Here is a 23,182-nt window from a genome sequence, read left to right as displayed (position 1 = left end):
CTCTTCTCCCCCATGCTTGAGTGCAATGGCTCGATCTCTGCTCACTGCAACCTCCGCCTCCCGAGTTCAAACGATTCTCCTGCCTCTGCCTTCCAAGTAGCTGGGATTAAGGTCCCTGCCACCACGCCTGGCTAATTTTTGTATTTCTTAGTAGGGACGGGGTTTGCCCATGTTGGCCAGGCTGGTCTCGAACTCCTGGCCTCAGGTGATCCCCCCCGCCTCGGCCTCCCAAAGTGCTGGGATTACAGGCGTGAGCCCCCGGGCCCGGCCAAGATACACTTTTAAGGATGACGATCTCCATTATGTCACCACTGTACACATTAGACACAGGAAAAGTTCTCCTGTTCTAAGTTGTCTTTGGAGGCCATTAGAAGAAATATTCGTTCAAAGGTGGGAAGCTGTGCTGGACTAGACTGAGTTCCTTAGGAGACGAGAAAGCCAAAAAGCCTTCCCCATGCCATGCCTGACGACCTTACTGGCTTCCCCTGACGTCCCTTTTCACAGCAACTGAAACCCACTTCTTGTCCGATGAGGAAGTAAGAAAGATTTTGGCTGTTAGCGGCTCCCGCGGAGAAATAACTGTAAACAGTCTCCGTGCTGGAAACCTCCTCCAACACTAGAACTCAAGATCTCCTTTCCCCTACCTCTTCGGGATTCATCTTTAACTTATCACGGATACTGTGTGAGATAGTCGCGGTTAACAGACCGTTACATCCACTTCTACCCAGCAGACACTACAAGACCCAGAATACAGTTCGCCGCCTTCCGAAGAAAATAGCTCACGCATCCCAGCATGCAATACGCTAACGAGGCCACGAAGATTGTTTTTGTCCCGCCGAAACCGAGCAAAGCACGCTGGAACTTGTAGTCCTTGAGGCCCCTTCCTTAGGTCCTTCGAGCTACTCCGTCCGGCCCCGCCTATTCTCTGCTCTCCTGAACCTTTAGGCTCGTCTCGGGCCATTTGAAGACCAGGAAGTTGATCAATCCCGAGGCTGCTGAGAGACGGTGGCGCGAGTGGGACAGTCGCCAGGGATGGCTGAGCGTGAGGATGCAGCGGGTGTCCGGGCTGCTCTCCTGGACGCTGAGCAGAGTCCTGTGGCTCTCGGGCCTCTCTGAGCCGGGAGCTGCCCGGCAGCCCCGGATCATGGAAGAGAAAGCGCTAGAGGTTTATGGTAATTAATTTTACCCGGCTCAGCATTTGGCGTTATAGGTGCAGGCCAGAGCTGAGGGGTGCGGGGATGATGGCCTCACCTGAGGGCTGGGAGGGGAGACCAGTTTTTTTTTTTTTTTTCTGGGCAGATCTTGTCCGGGGCGTAGCAGGCACTTTCTTCGGGGTCCTAAGTCACGTGGGAGTGTGGGTCTTTCTGGGAACTGGACTCTGAAAGTAAACCTGGGGCAAGCCGACTCCGGAGGTCTTAAGAGCTTCATTCTCCACGTGTGGCCTACGTCTTAGTGACCATTCCAAGACTTGTGGGAAGAGCACAAGTCTAGGGTGCTTGGTTAGGAAGCAAAACTGGCCTGATTGCACTACTAGAGCCTCGTTCTCTGGCTCCTGGACACACACTTTTGCTACCGCTGAGGGCACTTATAGGTGACAGTCGAGTTGGGGACTGGCCCAAGGTCACAGCCTCTCTCTCCGGCAAAGTCAGTAAGCAGAGGTCCCCGAAAGAAGAGAACGAGATTGGCTTCTTGTAGCGAGGCCTTGTATACACACACATCACACACATACACACTCTTACATATTGTATATTAAATATTTTCTGTTTAACCCTTGGGGCCATCTTTATTGTACAAACAAGGAAACGAAGGTTTAAAGAACTACCTGGAGGTCACACTGCCAGTAAGGAACAGAGCAAAAAAGCGAAGACTGTGCCTTCTGGCTCTAAACTTAATGCACTTTCCACCACTTCACGATTGACTTACAGCTGTTTTTTGTTTTTTAAATTATGTTGTATTGTTTTTGAAAACCGAAAAGACTGGATATAATATTGAGAGATCTAAACATAGAATACAAATATAATTCAAGTAAGGATTATAGGCCAGTAGAAGGACGCCAGGGTTAGGAAATACTTTGGGAGCTAATCTGGTTGACCTCTCTTAATGGAGGCAGGACTTACCTAATCAACCCCCAGGCAGATGATAATTATGAGTGAAATGATCTCCACAAAGCAGACAGACCACATCCCTGTCGTGCCAGATCTCTGTCCACATTTTCTAGGGATGGTAGGGCAGTGGAGATATAACTTTGGAAGAGGGTGACTCTAGTCTTCAAACTGATACTGAAGGAAACCTATTTATGCAAAAATAGAGTATGTAATAGAAGGCCATAGACTGAAAAAGAGATACAGAAATTCAGAGAAAGGGAGATACTAGTCTCTGACTGAGGGAATCTGGAAAGACTCTGAAATAAAGAGGAGTCACTTGAGTTGGGCCTCAAAGAATAATTAGGATCTAGATATGTAGAGGGTCAGAGGGCATACTAAGAGGAAACTTAAAAGTATGGAGATAAGAAGATAGGAAATGACAGATAGATGGGGCTATAGGATAGGGTTTGTGGTTAAAGGTGGAGACGTGGTTGAATATTGTTTTAGGTAGTGGTATACAATTGGATACTGAAGGTTTTAAATATAAATGAAGAATTTTAATATCAGTGCAGGGCTGTGGAAGAATGTTAGTCTGGGGAGTATGAGGAGAGCTTTTTTTTATTTATTTTATTTTATTTTTTTTTGGAGACAGGGTCTCACTCTGGTGCCCAGGCTGGAGTGCAGTGGTGTAATCACGGCTCACTGCAGCCTTGACCTCCAAGGCTCAAGCCATCCTCCCACTTCAGCCTCCTGACTCACTGGGACTATAGGCATGCACCACCATGCCCAGCTGATTTTCGTGTTTTTTTGTAGAGATGAGGTTTTGCTATGTTACCCAGGCTGGTCTTGGACTCCTGAGCTCAAGTGATCTGCCTGTCTCGGCCTCCCAAAGGCTGGGATTACAGGCATGAGCCACCACACCCGACCCTTCTTTCTTTTTAGAGAAATAAAGCCAAACCTCTCAAATCTAGAAACTAGAAAACTAGAGAAATGCAATAAGGATGAGATTTAATTTCAGGGTTTAGTGGCATATAAAGAATATAATACAGTTAAATGAGCCTTATGGGGAGAAAGCCTAGTATGAGAGGCAGAAAATTCCTTTTCAGAAAACTCTGTTTCCCTAAGTCCCATGAAACACAGCTCTGTGAAAGAGAAGCTTTATCCACTTTCTTTCCTGTATTTTCCAATTCTGTTTCTTTTTTTTTTTTTTTTTATCCTGTCACCCAGGCTGGAGTGCAGTGACACAATTTTGGCTCACTGCAGCCTCAGCCTCCTGGGTTCAAGTGATTCTCCTACCTCATCCTCCTGAGTAGCTGTGATTACAGGCACATGCCACCACACCTGGCTAATTTTTATATTTTTAGTAGAGACGGGTTTTCGCCGTGTTGGCCAGGCTGGTCTTGAACTCCTGAACTCAGGTGGGTGGTCCACTTGCCTCAGCCTCCCAAAGCGCTAGGATTACAGGCATGAGCCATCATGCTTGGCAAAATTCTGTTTCTAATCAAGTGACAAGCCCAGGAGCAACTTAAAGAGAAAATAGAGTTTGTTCTTGTTTTTCCCAGTTGCATTTCGGATTACATATAATTGTGTGTGATAAATAATAGAGCAAAACTTCAGATTTGAGAACCTCAAGCACATTCTATGTAAAGTTCTGCTTCTTTCCTTTCTACCTCACCATTTCTCCTTATTGTTCTCCTTTCCTTCATCTTTTTCTCCAGCCTCAGAGTAAGAAAGAAATCTTGTCTTTTCCAAGGCCAACCCAGACTCCTGAATTTTTGATCTCACTCCCTTCTGCTTATTTTACCGGTCTCCCCTCCTCCCCACTTATATTTTCAATTTCTCTTCTCAAAGTTGCCCTTATACTTGTCATTGTTCTAGCTTCCTTATAAAGTCACTGTCCTTTTCCTGTCCCTCCTTTCCCAGCTAAAGCCCTAGGAAGACATTTTCAGTTCCTGCTTGCTTCCCTTTTTGCAATCCGGCCTCAGCCCACCCCCTCTCTACTGAAACTGCTTTCTTACAGCTGACCGGGGTGACAAATGAAAGACCTGTTTTAGCTCTCATCAGCCTGAATTTTCTGCAGCATTTAATGTTATTAACCATCCCTGTCTTCCTTTCTCTAGTTCTTTTTGCTTTTATTTCTCATTCTGATCCCTAAATTAGGTGCTTCGCATGGATCTGTTGAGTCTCTTTTTTCTTTATACCACTGATTCTCAGATTGGGTTGTACCTAAGAACAACCTGAGGAATTTTTAAAACTCAAGGCCAGCAAACCAATTAAATCAGAGTCTCTGGGATTGGGGCCCAGCATCAGTTTTTGTTTGTTTGTTTGTTTGTTTTTGTTTTTTAGACGGAGTTTTTGCTCTGTTGCCCAGGTTGGAGTGCAAAGACGGGATCTCTGCCCACTGCAACCTCTGCCTTCTGGGTTCAAGTGATTCTCCTGCCTCAGTCTCCCAAGTAGCTGGGATTACAGGTGCCCAGCACCATGCCTGAGTAATTTTTGTATTTTTAGTAGAGACGAGGTTTCACCATGTTCACCACGCTGGTCTCGAACTCTTGACCTAAGGTGATCCACCAGCCTCAGCCTCCCAAAGTGGTAGGATTACAGGCCTGAGCCACTGCACCGGGCCTTGTTGTTTGTTTTGAAACATTCTTGGTAATTCCAATGTTCAGCCAAGGTTCTGCTTATTCTTTGTGAATCCTGTGGGTTTAGCAACCACTCTAGCTTTGGTGCTGTTTTAAACCCTATGCTACAGTTCACCGCTTGCTAGAAAACTCCACTGGATAACCCCTTAAGCACCTCAAAATCATTCTGTATGAAATTGAACTCATTTGCCCTATGCTCCACCCAGATGTCTCCCTTATTCTGTTTCTTTTAATTCTGCCAGTGTTCTCCTAGGTGCTATTTTAGGCCTGGTGTTTTTAGCTGGTATCATTGGTTCTGCTTTTTAGTCTGAGTCTAGCAGCTGATGATGAGTTACCAACTGACAGCACAGTGTTGTCCATGTCACTTGTCTCTAACCTCTTGAGGACTCCCTATTGCCAGTAGCTGGCTGTAAAAGACACTTGATGGTCAGACCCAAATCTCATACTCTAATACTCCATTCACTTATGCCTGCTTCCAGGCAAACTAGGGTTCTTCTTCTTTACTTTCCTTCACTTCTTTTCTTTTTTATTTTTTGAGATGGAGTCTCACTCTGTCGCCCAGGCTGGAGAGCAATGGCTGGATCTCGGCTTACTGCAAGCTCCGCCTCCTTGGTTCACACCATTCTCCTGCCTCAGCCTCCTGAGTAGCTGGGACTACAGGCGCCCGCCACCATGCCTGGCTAATTTTGTTTTTGTATTTTTAGTAGAGACGGGGTTTCACCGTGTTAGCCAGGATGGTCTCGATCTCCTGACCTTGTGATCCACCCAAAGTGCTGGGATTACATGCATGAGCCACCACACCCAGCCTTTTTTTTTTTTTTGAGACAGGGTCTCGCTCTGTTGCCCAGGCTAGAGTGCAGTGACATGATCTCCACTCTCACTGCAACCTCCGCCTCCTAGGCTCAAGCGATCCTCCTGAGTAGCTGGGACCACAGGCCTGTACCACCACACCCAGCTAATTTTTATATGTATTTTTTGTAGAGACGGGGGGGGTCTCACTATGTTGCCGAGGCTGGTCTCGAACTTCTGAGTTCAAGTGATCTTCCTGCCTTTGCCTCTCAAAGTGTTTGGTTTACAGGTGTGAGCCACCATGCCCAGCTACTTTCCTTCACTTTAAATGTCAAATATAATGTTACCCATTTTTCAAGGTTTTATTCAGATTCCACTCCTATGAAGCCTGATACCACATTATTTCAAGCTGAAAGTTATTTCTTCCTCTTGAGCTTCCATGACACTGTTTCCATTCTTACTGTTTTCTCTGCAATGTCTGATTAGAGAAACTGGATGTGGTCTTATAGTAATCCAAGAAAACAGTTTTCTCAAGAGGAAACCAGTAGTGAAAATTTCTGTCAGAAACCTGGGAGTTGCTATATTATTGGCTTAAATGTAAGAGAAGTCAGTGCTTAAATTAGGCCTGGCAAAATCATCTTTATTTAGAATAGTCATTTTTAATAGAATATCTTATCTCTGATGATTCTTTAGATTTGATTAGAACTATCCGGGACCCAGAAAAGCCCAATACTTTAGAAGAACTGGAAGTGGTCTCGGAAAGCTGTGTGGAAGTTCAGGAGATAAATGAAGAAGAATATCTGGTTATTATCAGGTTCACGCCAACAGTACCTCATTGCTCTTTGGCGACTCTTATTGGTAAGTTTTTATGTGCATACATGTTGACCCATAATAACAATTTGCATCATTGTTGAAAAATCATACAGTGTATGTATTACATTTATGGTTTACAGAGTATTTTTGTGTATTCATCTTCTGTAGTCCTCACAATTAGCTTGTTGAGTTAAAATATTATTATCTTCATTTTGCAGATGAGGAACCTGAAGCTCAGAGAGTTTAAGTGACTTGCACAGAATCAGGTAGCCAGGAAATGGTGAAACTAAGGCTCATACCCAGATTTCCTGACTCCAAATCTGCTTCTCCTTTAGTTATGTCAGGTTGCCCCTCCCAGGTATACATGCCCACAATTAATGGAGAGTGCATGTGGGCCAGTGCTTTTCCTCAGTTGTGGAGGTTGGAGTCGGTGGTGTCAGACTAACATTGCTGCCATCACCATCTCCTTTCAGTGACTCTTCTGCCTTCTATGTAGTATGGGCAGAAGTCCTGTTAGGAGGCTGGATTCCCAGTATTTTGGACTTGTTAGCAGGTACAGTAAGTGTCTTTGAACATATGCTTTGTTATAAAGGGATTTTATTTCAAACCAAATGTTCATGAGTAGGGGATTGATTAAATAATCAGTGATGGTGAATGTAAACAGTGGAATACTATGCAGCTATAAAGAATGGAGAAGCTCTGCATGTACTGATATGGAGAGATCTCTGTGACATACTGTTAAGAAATAAAAGCAAGTATCATTTTGCTATCATTTGTGTAAAAGCAAAAATATACATTTGTATTTGATTGCATATGCCTGAATAATATTAATACATAAATGAATAGCTATAAGGGTGTTAGTGGGTAATAGTGGTGGTGGGAGCTGGGCAGATGGGGGAAAGGGTGGGAGGGAGACTTTATACCATTTTATGTTTTTACATTTTTGAACCATGGGACTATCTCACCTATTAAAAATCAACAAGTTTATAAAAAATATTGAAAACGTCACTATTTCGTTATTATTTCCACTATTGTGATTTCTGTCTTTTCTCACTGGTTGACCTGGGTTCCCTCTATTAGTGGTTTCCACCATATAGGCCACATCTTGAGGGACTGGAGGTCTGTGAATCCATAGGTATTATTGTGGTTATTAAAATCCCATTGCTGACTGCACATGGTGGCTCCACCTGTAATCCCAGCACTTTGGGAGGCCAAGGTGGGTAGATCACTTGAGGTCAGGAGTTCGAGACCAGCCTGACCAACATGGTGAAACCCTGTCTCTACTAAAAAAAATACAAAATTAGGCCAGGTGTGGTGGCTCACACCTGTAATCCCAGCACTTTGGGAGACCAAGGCGGACAGATCATGAGGTCAGGAGATGGGTAACACGGTGAAACCCTGTCTCTACTAAAACTACAAAAAATTAGCTGGGCATGGTGGTGGGTACCTGTAGTCCCAGCTACTCAGGAGGTTGAGGCAGGAGAATGGCATGAACCCAGGAAGCGGAGTTTGCAGTGAGCTGAGATTGCGCCACTGCACTCCAGCCTGGGCATCAGAGTGAGACTCCATCTCAAAAAAAAAAAAAAAATTAGCCGGGCATGATGACTCACACCTGTAATCCCAGCTACTTGAGAGGCTGAGGCAGGAAAATCACTTGAACCTGGGAGGCAGAGGTTTCAGTGAGCTGAGATCGTGCCATTGCACACCAGCCTGGGCAACAAGAGCAAAAACTTCATCTCAAAAAAAAAAATTCCTGTTGGCATGGCAGCTCACGCCTATAATCCCAGCACTTTGGAAGGCTGAGGCAGCAGATCACTTGAGGTCTGAAGTTCAAGACCAGCCTGGCCAACATGGTGAAACCCCATCTCTACTAAAAATACAAAAATTAGCTGGGTATGGTGGCACGCACCTGTAATCCCAGCTACTCAGGAGGCTGAGGCAGGAGAATCGCTTGAACATGGGAGGTGGAGGTTGCAGTGGGCTGAGATTGCGCCACTGTACTCCAGCCTAAGTAACAGAGCAAGACTCTGTCTCAAAAAAAAAAAAAAAAAAAAAAAATCCCATTGCTAGAAAAAAACATTACTGAATGTTGAATGCATGGTTATTTTTGGTCATTGGACAATTTGTGAATGAACAGATACTGAAAGTACTGCTGTGGGTGTTGTGGAGGGGGTGTCTTAAAATATTTTGACATATGAGCAAGAGTTCTTAAATATAGAGTTCAAGAACCTATAGCAAATTTATTTATTTATTTATTTTTTGAGATGGAGTTTGACTCTAGTAGCCCAGACTGGAGTGCAGTTGTGTAATCTTGGCTCACTGCAACCTCCACCTACAGGGTTCAAGCGATTCTTCTGCCTCAGCCTCCCAAGTAGGTGGAATTACAGGTGCCTGCCACCACGCCTGGCTAATTTTTTTTTGTATTTTTAGTAGAGATGGGGTTTGACTATTTTGGCCAGGCTGGTCTCGAACTTACGATATCAGGTGATCCGCCCGCCTCAGCCTCCCAAAGTGCTGGGATTACAGGCGTGAGCCACCATGCCCAGCCAGCAAATTCATTTGTTAAATTAACATTTATTTCAGTTATACAAGTAACATGTTTATTGGCAGTAATTTTGATACCCCACAAAAACATAAACAAAAAAATTAGCTATTATGAAAGAATGTGGCTGGACTCCTATGTGGGAGGCTGAGGCAGGAGAATCGCTTGAACCCAGGAGGCGGCGGTTGCAGGAAGCCAAGATCATGCCACTGCACTCCAGCCCAGGCAACAGTGCGAGACTCCGTCTCAAAAAAAAAAAAAAGAATATATGCTCTGGGCTAAAATTTCAGATCTATTGGCTGTCCTGTATTGTGGGCTTGGGCAAGTTACTTGACCTTTCTAAGACCCAGTTTCCTTATCTGTAAAATAGGAATAATAAGGATATCTATAGAGTTGTAAGAGTTAAGTAATAACATGAAATATCTGAATTATTTTTCTCATTAAATATTTCTTTTTTTAAACTTTTGTTGTTGTTGAGACAGGGTCTCACTCTCGCCCAGGCTGGAATGCAATGACACGATCTCGGCTCACTGCAGGCAGCCTCCACCTCCCAGGCTCAAGTGATCCTCCCTCCTCATCTCCTGAAAAGTTAGAACTTCAGGCAGGCGCCACCATGCCTGGCTAGTTTTGCCATGTTGCCCGGGCTGGTCTCAAATTCCTGGGCTCAAGCAATACACATGCCTCAGCCTCCCCAAGTGCTGGGATTACAGACATGAGCCACCATACCCGGCCATCATTAAATATTATTTAATTATATAGTTATAGGTTACATACTAATCATATTGATACATCGTAAGTTTTGTAACCATTTGGACTACTTCTAGCCTTTTGCAATTGTAAATAATACTGTGATGAGCAACTTTATTTTATTTTATTTTTTGAGACGGAGTCTCACTTTATCACCCAGGCTGGAGTGTAGTGGTGCAATCTTGGCTCACTGGAGCTTCCACCTCGCAGGTTCAAGTGATTCTCCTGCCTCAGCCTCCCAAGTAGCTAGTATTACAGGCGTCCTCCACCATTCCTGGCTAATTTTTGTATTTTTAGTAGAGATGGGGTTTCACCATGTTGGCCAGCCTGGTCTTGAGCTCCTGACCTCAAGTGATATGCCCGCTTCGGCCTACCGAAGTGCTGGGATTACAGGTGGGAGCCATCGCGCTTGACCGGACAACTTTATGTATAAATATGTTTTTTTATTTATTTTTTTGAGACAGAGTCTTGCTCTGTCGCCCAGGCTGGAGTGCAATGGCACGATCTTGGCTCACCACAACCTCCACTTCCCAGGTTCAAGTGATTCTCCTGCCTCAGCCTCCCTAGCAGCTGGGATTACAGACATGTGCTACCACACCCAGCTAATTTTGTATTTTTAATAGAGATGTGGTTTCTCGGGCTGAGCACGGTGGCTCACGCCTGTAATCTCAGCAATTTGGGAGGCCAAGACGGGTGGATCACAAGGTCAGGAGATCGAGACCATCCTGGCTAACACGGTGAAACCCCATCTCCACTAAAAATACAAAAAATTAGCTGGGCGAGGTGGCAGGCGCCTATAGTCCCAGCTACTCGGGAGGCTGAGGCAGGAGAATGGCGTGAACCCGGGAGGCAGAGCTTGCAGTGAGCCGAAATCGCGCCACCGCACTCCAGCCTGGGCGACAGAGTGAGACTCCATCTCAAAAAAAAAAATTAAAATAAAAAAGATGTGGTTTCTCCATGTTGGTCAGGCTGGTCTCAAACTCCCAACCTCAGGTGATCCGCCCACCTCGGCCTCCCAAAGTGCTGGAATTATAGGGGTGAGCCACCGTGCCTGGCCTTATATAAATATTTTTATATATCTCATTATTGCCTCAGGATAAATTCCTATACGTGGAATAATTGGGTTAGATTATGTACGTATTTTGAAGCCTTATGGTATATATTGGTAAATCCCTGTTTGGAAGTTTATACTCTTTGATGCAGGAGTTAAGGAAATAATCTTATAGAAGAAAATATTCGCCAGACGTGGTGGCCCACACCTGTAATTGTAACACTTTGGTAGGCTGAGGTGAGAGGATCACTGGAGCCTAGGAGTTTGAAACCAGCAATCTCAAAAAAAGAAAAAAAAACATGAAAAAAACTTGAATAAGTTCAAATTGCATCATGATTGCAGTTATAGAAATATCAGGAGAGTGCATGAAATAAAAATAACTTCTGTAAGGGTGCTAACATTAGATTATGGTTGGTATTTCAGATATGTACACTTCCTGAAGAAAGTTTTGTCTTAGCCCTTTTGTTATGGATTTCAGCTAAGACCATTGGCTCTTTATTTTTATTTATTTATTTATTTATTTTGAGACAGAGTCTTGCTCTGTTGCCCAGGTTGGAATGCAGTGGTGCTTTCTTGGCTCACTGCAACCTCCGCCTCCTGGGTTCGAACGATTCTTGTGCCTCTGCCTCCAAGTAGCTGGGATTACAGGCACGTGCTACCATGCCCAACTAATTTTTTGTATTTTCAATAGAAACAGGGTTTCTCCATGCAAACTCCTGGCCTCAAGTAATCCACCCGCCTTGGCCTCCCAAAGTGCTGGGATTACAGGTGTGAGCTACCACGCCCAGCCTATTGGCTTTTTAGAGAATTGTATAATAGTGTGTCATAGTAGTTATGTTCAGTCAACACAGCTGGAAAACTTGAGAGAGCCCTTTGTCTCTGATGTGTTAAGAGATACTCCTTCCGAGCTGGTAGTCCTAGCCCGGAAAGGTGCCTGAGTAAGAGTATCACCTACTCAGTGTTACCTTGGTAAGTGATTGACAAGACTCCAAGGGAACAAGAGGGGTAAAGCAGGGAAACAAGTTGATAATCATTTGTGGTGACTTATTCCAGATAAGAATGGCTGAAGGCAGCTGTGGTCCAATGGGAAGGGTCGTAGGGTTTGGAGGTCAGAAAGTGTAGGTTTGGGTTCTACCTCCTAGATAGCAAGGAGACAATGGTGGGGCCCGGCGAAGAGGAACTCTCCCAAATATGCTTTAAGGCAGATCCTCTGAAGAGAGACCCTCTTAAGGAAATGATATATTTTCTTTAGAATTCTCTAATATTTATTATAGAACTACTGTATTTAAGACTGTAAGAGGCCAGGTGCAGTGGCTCACGCCTATAATCCCAGCACTTTGGGAGGCCGAGGCGGGCAGATCACTTGAGGTCAGGAGTTTGAGACCAGCCTGGCCAACATGATGAAACCTCGTCTCTACTAAAAATACAAAAATTAGTGGGTGTGGTGGTTTGCTTCTGTAGTCCCAGCTACTCGGGAGACTGAGACAGGAGAATCTCTTGAACCTGGGAGATGAAGGTTGCAGTGAGCTGAGATCTCGCCACTGCACTCCAGCCTGGGCGACAGAGCAAGCCTCTGTCTCAAAAAACATAAATAAGTAAATAAAGACCCCGTGGCAAGCACCACCTCATTATATCTCATCTACTCCTTTTCCCTGTTTTGGGATTTTTCAAAAAATTCTCTTAGAAAACAAAATGGTACTTAGAAAACCAAAACCAAGTTATTACCTCCCTAAAAGATAAGTAGTCTAACAATTATATCTTGCTGTATTGCTGTATGGTTTGAGGTTTTGTTGATGTGTCTTAGCATGGGATGATAAACTGAACTTCAGTGGAACTTTTTTTTAAAGAAGTTACTGTATTTGTACCTTGCAGGCATAAAGGATTACAAATTTGAGAGGTTTCATATGGCCCTTTTAAAATGGCTTTGACTTGGTTTTATTTTTTTGTGTGGCCTGGCCTGTTGTGGGGCATTTTAAAAAGTTAATTGAATTGGCCGGGTGGGGTGGCTCATGCCTGTAATCCCAGCGCTTTGGGAGGCTGAGGCATGCGGATCACTTGAGGTAAGGAGTTTGAGACCAGCCTGGCCAACAAGGCAAAACCCCATCTCTACCAAAAATATACAAAATTAGCTGGGTGTGGTGGCATGCACCTGTAATCCCAGCTGCTCAGGAGGCTGAGGCAGGAGAATTGCTTGAACTGAGAGGCAGAGGTTACAGTGAGCCGAGATCGCACTCCTGCACTCCAGCCTGGGTGACAGTGTGAGACTCCATCTCAAAAAAAAAAAAAAAAAAGCTTAATGAGTTAATTGACTTTTGCTGGAAGGCCAACTCATATAGTAAAAATGGCCTGGGCTTTCCAGTGGTCATAGGTTCCAATCCCAATTCTGCCACTATTGTAACTCAGTGACCTTGAGGAAGTTCCATTGTGACCTTGGTTTAATAATTTGTAGAAGGGGATTAGTAATAGTTTATTGGATTATCCTAAGGAATATGTCAGATTATATAGTAAATGTCCTTGTGTAGTGCCAGACTCAAAGGAGCTCTGCTCTGGATTGAGCCAAAGCTGTTTTCAGTGACTATGTGTATGGGGGTACATAAACGAAGCTGTATGCTTTTTCAAGAACCAATAAGAAGCAATAAAGAGATGACTGGAGGTGTTTTTTTCCCTCCGCAGGGCTGTGCTTAAGAGTAAAACTTCAGCGATGTTTACCATTTAAACATAAGGTAAGAAAGATGTGTTTTTGTTGTTGTTGTAAAACAGCTTTGTTGAGATATAATTCACATACCACACAATTCACGTATTTATAGTGTACCAATTCAGTGGTTTTTGCTTGTCTGTTACTCATTTGCTTATCTATTATTCAGTTGATGGACATTTAGGTTGTTTCTACTTTTTGTCTATTATAAGTAATGCTGCTATGAACATTCATGTATAAGTTTTTGTGTAGGCATATGTTTTCATTTCTTTTCCACCTGTGAGTGGAATCGCCCAGCCCTATGGTAACTCTGTGGTTAACATTTTGAGGAATTGTTTGTTTTCCACAGTGGCTGCACCATTCTGCATTCCCACCAACACTGTATGAGGGTTCCCACTTCTCTACATCCTTGCTAACATTTATTATTATCTTTGATTATAGCCATTCTAGTGAGTATGAAGTGATGGGTTTTTGTTTTTGTTTTTGTTTTTGTTTGAGTCGGAGTCTCACTCTGTCACCCAGGCTGGAGTGCAGTGGCTCACTGCAACCTCTGCCTCCTGGGTTCAAGCGATTCTGCTGCCTCAGCCTCCTGAGTAGCTGGGACTACAGGCTCCCGCCACCACGCCTGGCTGATTTTTTGTATTTTTAGTAGAGACGGGGTTTCACCATATTGGCCAGGCTGGTCTCCAACTCCTGACCTCGTGATCCGCCCGCCTCGGCCTCCCAAAGTGCTGGGGTTACAGGGGTGAGCCACCACACCCAGCCTTGTTTTTGTTTTTGAGACAGTCTCGCTCTGTCACCAGGCTGGAGTACAGTGGCGTAATCTCGACTCACTGTAACCTCCTCTTCCAGGGATCACATGAGAATCAAGTGATTCTCATGCTTCAGCCTCCCAGACAGCTGGGATTATAAGCATGTACCACCATTCCCGGCTAATTTTTTTTAATTTTTAGTAGAGACAGGGTTTCACCATGTTGGCTAGGCTGGTCTTGAACTCTTGGCCTCAAATAATCCACTGCCTCGGCCTCCCAAAGTGCTGGGATTACAGGCGTGAGCCACCACACCCTGCTGTCATGGTGGTTGTGATTTTTATTTCTCTGGTGGCTAATAATGTTGGGAACCTTTTCCTGTGCTTTTTGGCCATTTGTATATCTTTGGAGAGCTGTCTATTCAGATCCTTTGCCCATTTTAAAATAAGGATGTCTTTTTATTATTGAATTATAAGAGTTTTTTATATATTCTAAATGCAAATCCCTTATTAGATATGATTGTCAAATATGTTCTCCCATTCTGTGTGTCGTCTTTTCAGTTTCTTGAAGGTGTCCTTTACAGTACAAAAGCTTTAAATTTTGATAAACTCTCATTCATTTTTAATTTTTTTACTTGTGCTTTTGGTGTGATATCTGAGGAAAATGTTTTTAACCCTGCTATTGAGCAAGAATATGGATATCACAGTTAATTCATAGTAATTGGTTATAGCTCATGAATGATTCAGGCTTGTCTCTTACTGCCTCTTGTAATTGCTGGGCAATTATGCCTTCTCTATCTTGCTGCTGCCAAGCCTTTACACAGAGTACCCTGTCTACTTGGAGTTCCATTCCTCCCGTCTCATATGTTCAAATCCTGCACATCTTTTTTGTTTGCTATTGAGACAGCGTCTTGCTCTGTCTCCCTTGCTCCCTTGCTCTGGCTGGAGTGCAGTGGTGTGATCACTGCTTACTGCAGCCTCTATCTCCCAGGCTCAAGTGATTCTCCCACCTCAGCCTCCCAAGTAGCTAGGACTATAGGCATGTACCGCCATGCCTGGCTAATTTTTTCTTAATTTTTGGTAGAGATGAGGTCTCTCTTTGTTGCCCAAGCTAATCTCAAACTCCAGGGCTCAAGTGATCATCTTGCCTTGGCCTCCCAAAATGTTGGGATTATAGGCATGAACCACTGGCCTGACCAAATCCTACCCACATTTTAAGGCCCAGTGAAATACTTTTTTTATTTTCTATGATGTCAGTCCTGATTTCTTTCTCTTTTTTAAAATGAATTTTTATTTATCTTTTTAAATTTCTTTCTTTTTTTTTTTTTTTTTTTTTGAGACGGAGTTTCACTCTGTCGCCCAGGCTTGAGTGCAGTGGCCGGATCTCAGCTCACTGCAAGCTCCGCCTCCCGGGTTCATGCCATTCTCCTGCCTCAGCCTCCCGAGTAGCTGGAACTACAGGCGCCCGCCGCCTCGCCCGGCTAGTTTTTTGTATTTTTTAGTAGAGACGGGGTTTCACCGGGTTAGCCAGGATGGTCTCGATCTCCTGACCTCGTGATCCGCCCGTCTCGGCCTCCCAAAGTGCTGGGATTACAGGCTTGAGCCACCACGCCCGGCCTCTTTCTTTTTTTTATCTTTAATTTTTTTAAAATTTTTTTGTATTCACCTTTCCATACTACTAGTCCTGATTTCCATAACTAAACCTATTTCTTTTTTTGAATTGCTATAGCTCTTTCTTTTTTCTTTCTTTTTAAAGACAGAGTCTCACCCTGTTGCCCAAGCTGGAGTACAGTGGTATGATTACAGCTCACCGAACCTTTGATCTCCCAGGTTCAAGTGAGCCTCCCTCCTTACCCTCCCAAGTAGCTAGAACCACAGGCATATGCCACCATGCCCAGCTAATTTTACAGTGACAGAGTCTCACTATGTTACCCAAGCTGGTCTCGAACTCCTGGGCTCAGGCAGTCCTCCCACCTCAGTCTCCCAAAGTGTTTGGGATTATAGGCGTGAGCTACTGCACCTGGCCCCATGGCTCTTTCTTTGTCTTCTGATGTAGAGAGTGTCATTTTCTAACTTGTGTTCTAACTATTTAATTTTCATCTTCCCTCTTGGACTGTCAGCTGCTGCTGCTGCTGTTTTTTTTTTTTGTGATGGAATCTCGCTCTGTTGCCCAGGCTGGAACGCAGTGGTACGATCTAGGCTCAGTGCAGCCTCTGTCTCCTGGGTTCAAGCGATTTTCCTGCCTCAACCTCCCAAATAGCTGGGATTACAGGTGCACACCACCACACCCAGCCAAATTTTTGTATTTTTAGCAGAGCCAGGGTTTTGCCATGTTGGCCAGTTTGGTCTCGAACTCCTGACTTTAGGTGATACACCTGCCTCAACCTCCCAAAGTGCTGGGATCACAGTCATGAGCCACCACACCTGACCAGCTGTCAGCTTCTTGAAGTCAAGATTCATAAATGATACATCTCTGTGTTCCTGCTATGATCTTATACATATTAGCAGCTCAATAAATATGTCTTAAATTGAGTAAATTAATAAATTATGATACTAGTGGTTTATGATGCCCTGTGAATTTTATTTTACTTTGCATTTTTAACTGTTTTAATTACAGTGTTTAACTTTTTATTTGGAATTAAAATAATGAAAGAAAAGAAATAAAATAGTGAAGAATAGTACAAAGAAATTCCATATACGCCGGGCGCGGTGGCTCAAGCCTGTAATCCCAGCACTTTGGGAGGCCGAGACGGGCGGATCACGAGGTCAGGAGATCGAGACCATCCTGGCTAACACTGTGAAACCCCGTCTCTACTAAAAAATACAAAAAACTAGCCGGGCGTGGTGGCGGCGCCTGTAGTCCCAGCTACTCGGGAGGCTGAGGCAGGAGAATGGCGTAAACCCGGGAGGCGGAGCTTGCAGTGAGCTGAGATCCGGCCACTGCACTCCAGCCTGGGCGACAGAGCCAGACTCCGTCTCAAAAAAAAAAAAAAAAAAAAAAGAAATTCCATATATCTTTCACCCAGATTCAGATTCACTAATTGTTAACATTTTACCACATTTGGTTTATCATTAATTTCTCTCTATATATGTACACACACACACACACACACACATTTTTTGGAAATGTTTGAGTGCAGATGTAATGCCCTGTTACTCTAAATACCATAGGATGTATTTCCTGAAAACAAGGACATTCTCTTACATTACCACAGTATAAATTTCAAAACCAGCACATTGATACAGTACTGTCATCTAATCTACAGCATAGATTCAAATTTCCCCTGTTGTCTGGTAACATCCTTCATGGTGGTCCCTCCTCCTGGCTCTGGTCCTCTACCCATCACACATTGCATTAGTTGTCATGTCTTTTAGTCTCATTTAATTTGGAGTCGTTCCTTAGCCTTTGTTTCATGATCTTGATAGTTTTGAAGAATGTAAACCACATATTTTATAGATTGTCCCTCAAATTGAGTTTTCAATTTATGCATTGAAATGCATAAATTGCATTTTACGGTTAGATTCAGTTTATGCATTTTTGGCAAGAATACTGAATAAATGTGTTCTCATTGCATCACATCAGAGGCCTATAAATTCAGTTTGTCCCATTATTGGTGACAGCTCCCCTCATCAATTGTTTAGTTAACCCAAAGTATAGTTCATATAGGAATAGCTGCATAAATGCTGCCTCTTCCCCTTTATCATTTTTAGAATAATGAGTCCTGCATAAATTTATACTGAAGTAAATTGGTATAGAGTGATTCTATACCTGTTGCTTTGCGGTCTAGAATAAGAGTAGGAGAAAGGTGTTTTGTTTCGTTTTGTTTTTTTTGAGACAAAGTCTTGCTCTCTCACCCAGGCTGAAGTGCAGTGGCACAATCTCAGCTTACTGCAACCTCCGCCTTCCAGGTTCAAAGGATTCTCCTGCCTCAGCCTCCCGAGCAGCTGGGACTACAGGCGCATGCCACCAGGCCTGGCTAATTTTTTGTATTTTTAGTAAAGACGGGGTTTTACTATGTTAGCCAGGATGGTCTCGATCTCCTGACCTCGTGATTCACCTGCCTCGGCCTCCCAAAGTGCTGGGATTACAGGCGTGAACCACCGCGCCCGGCCTGTTTTGTATTTTTAAGGAGATTGGGGCCAGGTGCAGTGGCTCACGCCTGTAATCTCTATACTTTGGGAGACCTAGGTGAGCAGATCACTTGAGCTCAGGAATTCAAGACCAGCTTGGGCAATATGGCGAAACCCTATCTCTACAAAAAAAAAATGGAGACAAGGGAGGAGAGGGGTGGGAGTGTGGGAGCTGAGGTGGGAGGATCACCTGAGCCCAGGAAGTCGAGGCTGTAGTGAGACATGATCGCGCCACTGCACTCCAGCCTGGGTGACAGAGTAAGACCTGTCTCAAAAAAAAAAAAAAAAAAAAAAAGGATTGACCTAGATGACCTTTAAGGTCCCTTTTAACTATAATAAGTTATGATTTTTCTCACTCATGAGAAATATCTCAGTAGTAAATAAGTAAATAAAAATTAGTTCATCTGTTCCAATGTTCTCTGGAAAGTAGATGTTTTTATTCCAGCATACTGTCTTTACCACAGGATTTGCAATAATTTTGTAGGTTGTCTCAGAAGCTCTGGGTCTTGGAGGGTAGCTCATGTCTATGGGTGCAGCAGGGCCAGGAGGGATAGCTTAACCAGTATTATACTTGAGAATAAATTTAGCAAGATAATAATGAATGAGAAAAGAAGGATGCTGAAAACTGTATATTGTGATCCCATTTTTGTAAAACAAGCAATGTGAAGAAACATCCAACCCTCGTGTGTGTGTGTGTGTATGTAAAATCTGTGTAAGATTATGTGGGTATAGAGAAGAATATGGAAGAAACCACACTAGATCATTATTGTAGATTTCCTGGGTCAGTGGCAGGGCAGCAGGAAGTTTAGATACCAAGTTGGGAAGAAGTAGAGTGCAAAAAGAGATATTCTTAAGTAAAACAACACATATGAGATCTCATTTGTGTAAAATGGTATTTTTGTGTATTCATAAAAAAATTAATGGAAGTACCACTGGCAGGCCTTTCCCAGGTGACCAAAGTAAAAAATCCTACTCATTTTGGTCCTTTTTCTTTAGAGAAGGATGTGGGAGGCTTGTCCCTAAGTCTCTGATGTTAGAAACAAGATTTGGGGCTGCTGGGCACAGTGGCTCATGCCTGTAATCTCAACACTTTGGGAAGCTGAGGCAGGTGGATCACCTGAGGTCAGGAGTTTGAGACCAGTCTGGCCAACATGGGAAACCCCATCTCTACTAAAAAAAAAAAAAAAAAAATTTAGCTGGGTGTGGTGGCGTGCGCCTGTAATTCTAGCTACTTGGGAGGCTGAGGTAGGAGAATCGCTTGAACCCAGGAGGTGGAGGTTGCAGTGAGCCAAGATCACACCACTGCAGTCCAGCTTGGGCAACAGAGTGAGACTCCATCTCAAAAAGAAAAAAAAAAACAACAAAACAGGATTTGGGCCCTCATCCCTAGATGTTTGAATTTACTGTACATTCTACTTCACTCTCTTATCTTAGAATACGCTGATGTTTTTTCTTTTATTTTTTTTTCCCTTTCCAGTTGGAAATCTACATTTCTGAAGGAACCCATTCAACAGAAGAAGACAGTAAGTAAATGTTAAAACATAATTGAAAAATAATTGAAAAACAACTTCAGATAGTATTTGGATCCAATATCTTGGATATTGGATTCTTCCGCCAGCCAAGTATCTACTGGGTTACTTTTAAAAAAGTACATAATTAGTTATTAGCTCTTCCTTCCTAGGTGAGGAAACCTAGGCATTTCAAAGTAGTAATTTTTGCAGTGGACTCTTGAGTGTGCTGGAGCCCATGGATGATGACTGGTTTGGGCCAGTGGCTACACATCTGTAAAGAATATCCAGCGCTAGGGACCTTGACTTACGAGCTCTAAGTAGGCTTCTTTTCTTTGGTGGCAGGATGGAAAGAGCTGTGTACTTGAAAGTCTAGCAAGTAGAGCTTTAGTGAATCTTGGGGTAGGTGCTGTCTCTCTGGGTTAGTATATTAGAATGGGAGTGGGTTTTATATAGAGGACCTCTGGCCTACAGAGAGAAATCAATCAGTAGCTACTTAAAAATAGCAGAAGTGGGGTTTGGGAAAAGCAAAAGACAAAATGTTCTGTATGAGCCATGTGTTACATTAAAAACAGAATTTTAATGTTTTTAATCTACAAATGATAGAGTGCAAATAATGAGAAATACATTTAAAAGGCACGTTATACTTAAGTTTCATCACTAAGTAAATTGAGAAGGTGGGAAGAAATAGCAGAGGAATGGAAGAAAGAGATAATAGAGGAAGGGCGACAGTGAGATAGATACCCAGAAGACTCAGAAAGGCATGCACAGGGCTGGAGAGAGACACACAAAATCTCCTACATAAAAGAGAGCTCTAGAGAGGGAAGCCTGCTGCTTCCAGAGGAACAGCTCATCCAGGAAACTTTTTAGGTACTGTCATGAAAACTATTAAAAACCATGTCCTATCTATAGTTCTAGACATGTAGATTATTATACTCTTTGTGATTTGAATTTCTTTAAACCCCATGAGCTGAGGGCTTCTGCCTCTAATTTAGAAAATAAGAATTTAGGTACCCTAAATCCACTCAGGTTATCCTTTTGAAATTCCTTGAATGATGGGATTTTACAACAGCAATAGCATTAAGTCTTATGATTCTTGTTTTACATTTAGTAAATATTTACTAAGTGCCTGCTATGTGTGGGTACAGTTCAGCCTTTGAGATGTATTCCTGCCTTTGTGGAGCCTACATTGTAGTAGGAAGAAACTAAATTGAAAATATTTTCAGAGGAATATGTGTATGTTTGTGTGTATTCTACATGAGACATTTTAGCAGCATCCCAGAAAACTCAATCCACGTTAAGAATATAGTTGTCTCTCTTTTGAACTCTTCTGTTAAGAGTGCTGTTAGCTAATTACAGAAAACGTAATGGGCCAATACCTTTATTATATGAAGGTCCATTCAAACTAATTTTAAAAAAAGATCTAGTAGATTAACAGAAAGAGACATGAACAGGAAATTCATGCAAGAAGAATTAATATATGCACATGGAAAATGTTCTATATTTCTATTAGTCAAGGAAATGAAAATTATAACAATAACATTGAGCCGTTTTCTACCTCCTGTTTTATGTATGTATATGTGTGTATTTGTTTTTATTAAATAATACCAGCTATTGCCCAGGCATGGTGGTTCACACCTGTAACCCTAGCACTTTGGGAGGCCAAGGCGAGAGAATGCCTTGAGGCCAGAATTTGAGGCCAGGATTTCAAGAGGGCAACATAGTGAGACCCTGTCTCTACAAAAAAATTTGAAAATTAGCCAGGTGTGGTGGCTCATGCCTGTGGGAGGCTGAGGCAGGAGGATCTCTTGAGCCCAGGAGTGGGAGGTTACAGTGAGCTATGGTTGCACCACTGCACTCAAGCCTGGATGACAGAGCAGGACCCTGTCTCAAAGGATAATAATAATAATGATAATACCACCAGGTATTGCTGCCAAACTGATAGCTCATGTATTGGTGTTGACAATATAAATTGGTGAGTAATTTTGGGAAGTAAATCATTGATATGAATCACACCATAAAAATATTCATACTCTTAAAAAAATCCCATTTTTGAGAATATTTCCAAAAAGAAGGCTATATGTTTAAAGGTATTCATTGTAGCATAGTGTTCATAATTACTTTAGAACACTTAAGACTTTTACCATGTTAAATAACCCTGTAGTTTAAAATACAGGCTTAAGGGACAAAAAATAGCAATTTTCAAAATTGTATTTACTCTGAATATAACTGTATAAAAATATATATATGGACAAAGACTAGGAAAAAAAAATAGATGTGATAAGTAGTAGAATTCTAGTAGATATTTTTCTCTTAAGTCTGCCTTCTAGAGGGGAAATTACATTATGAGTAATTAGCCAAAAACAGCTTTAAGTTCTCAAGGAGTTCAAGTTTTTGTTTCAGCAGACTAATAAAAATACTGTCTGGCGCTGTATATTGACACAGTTCTTCTGCTAACTTTTGTCTGTGTATTTTTCAGTCAATAAGCAGATAAATGACAAAGAGCGAGTGGCAGCTGCAATGGAAAACCCCAACTTACGGGAAATTGTGGAACAGTGTGTCCTTGAACCTGACTGATAGCTGTTTTAAGAGCCATTGGCCTGTAATTGTTTGATATATTTGTTTAAACTCTTTGTATAATGTCAAAGACTCATGTTTAATACATAGGTGATTTGTACCTCAGAGCATTTTTTTAAAGGATTCTTTCCAAGCCAGATTTAATTATAAGGTAGTACCTAATTTGTTCAATGTATAACATTCTCAGGATTTGTAACACTTAAATGATCAGACAGAATAATATTTTCTAGTTATTATGTGTAAGATGAGTTGCTATTTTTCTGATGCTCATTCTGATACAACTACTTTTCGTGTCAAATATCTACTGTGCGCAAATGTACTCAATTTAAATCATTACTCTGTAAAATAAACAGATGATTCTTGTAATGACTCACTGTTTTTATTGGATTGTAAATTCCAGTGTAAATGTCAACTCCTAAAAGATATCTTCAAAGCTTTATTTTTGCTGATTATTTTGTAGAATCAGAGATGTGAGAACCAAAAGGAACCCTTAAGATTGGGCCTACCTTCCTTCCAAGGAGAGTCCTGGACCCCTTCATAGATAAGGAACAAATGTGGAGAAGGCTAGATGGCATACACAGTTTTGAAGATCAAGAAGTCCACCAAAGAAGTTTTGATTAAACCAACCTAAATGTATGGTCTGCACTTTATTTGTACTTTGTTTGGTTTGTTTTAGGGGTTAATGGTTATGTGATGTATAGTAGCCTCGAACATGGCCCCCATGATCCTCACTTCCTGGTATTCATGCCCTTGTATAGTTTCCTTCCATATTGAATTAGAGCTGATGGGTGTGACTAATACAGAATAACAGAAGTGACAGTGGGTGACTTCTGAGGCTAGATCATAAAAGGTATT

At 42.6% G+C, this 23,182-nt stretch overlaps 1 protein-coding gene across 4 annotated transcripts; it reads left to right on the top strand.

Moving 5' to 3' along the window:
* The first annotated feature begins 853 nt into the window (after positions 1-853).
* On the top strand, positions 854-22,972 carry CIAO2A (cytosolic iron-sulfur assembly component 2A). 4 transcript variants are annotated; one of them, XM_008016319.3, is made up of 5 exons: positions 854-1,172; positions 6,209-6,373; positions 13,342-13,391; positions 19,720-19,765; positions 22,788-22,972. In XM_008016319.3, exons 1-5 carry the CDS (start codon positions 1,049-1,051, stop codon positions 22,799-22,801), a joined length of 399 nt encoding a protein of 132 aa, XP_008014510.1. In that variant the 5' UTR covers positions 854-1,048; the 3' UTR covers positions 22,802-22,972. The 4 variants fall into 4 exon arrangements, with proteins under 4 accessions (XP_008014510.1, XP_037864755.1, XP_008014509.1 ...); XM_008016318.3 differs by lacking the exon at positions 22,788-22,972 and adding an exon at positions 22,230-22,693 and having other exon boundaries at positions 860-1,172; XM_038008827.2 differs by lacking the exon at positions 13,342-13,391 and having other exon boundaries at positions 859-1,172.
* Positions 22,973-23,182: the final 210 nt, after the last annotated feature.

This window comes from Chlorocebus sabaeus, chromosome 26, assembly GCF_047675955.1.
Source record: "Chlorocebus sabaeus isolate Y175 chromosome 26, mChlSab1.0.hap1, whole genome shotgun sequence".
Classification (NCBI taxonomy): Eukaryota; Metazoa; Chordata; class Mammalia; order Primates; family Cercopithecidae; genus Chlorocebus; species Chlorocebus sabaeus.
The sequence above is the reverse complement of the archived record's forward strand: the minus strand, read 5'-3'. Positions and strand labels throughout refer to the sequence as shown.

Bases quoted from the DNA above. Each gene is read 5' to 3' on its own strand.
- CIAO2A (XM_008016318.3), top strand. From the start codon at position 1,049: ATGCAGCGGGTGTCCGGGCTGCTCTCCTGGACGCTGAGCAGAGTCCTG. The intron at 1,173-6,208 runs GTAATTAATTTT...ATGATTCTTTAG, and splicing joins GAAAGCGCTAGAGGTTTATG to ATTTGATTAGAACTATCCGG. The intron at 6,374-13,341 runs GTAAGTTTTTAT...TTCCCTCCGCAG, and splicing joins CTCTTTGGCGACTCTTATTG to GGCTGTGCTTAAGAGTAAAA.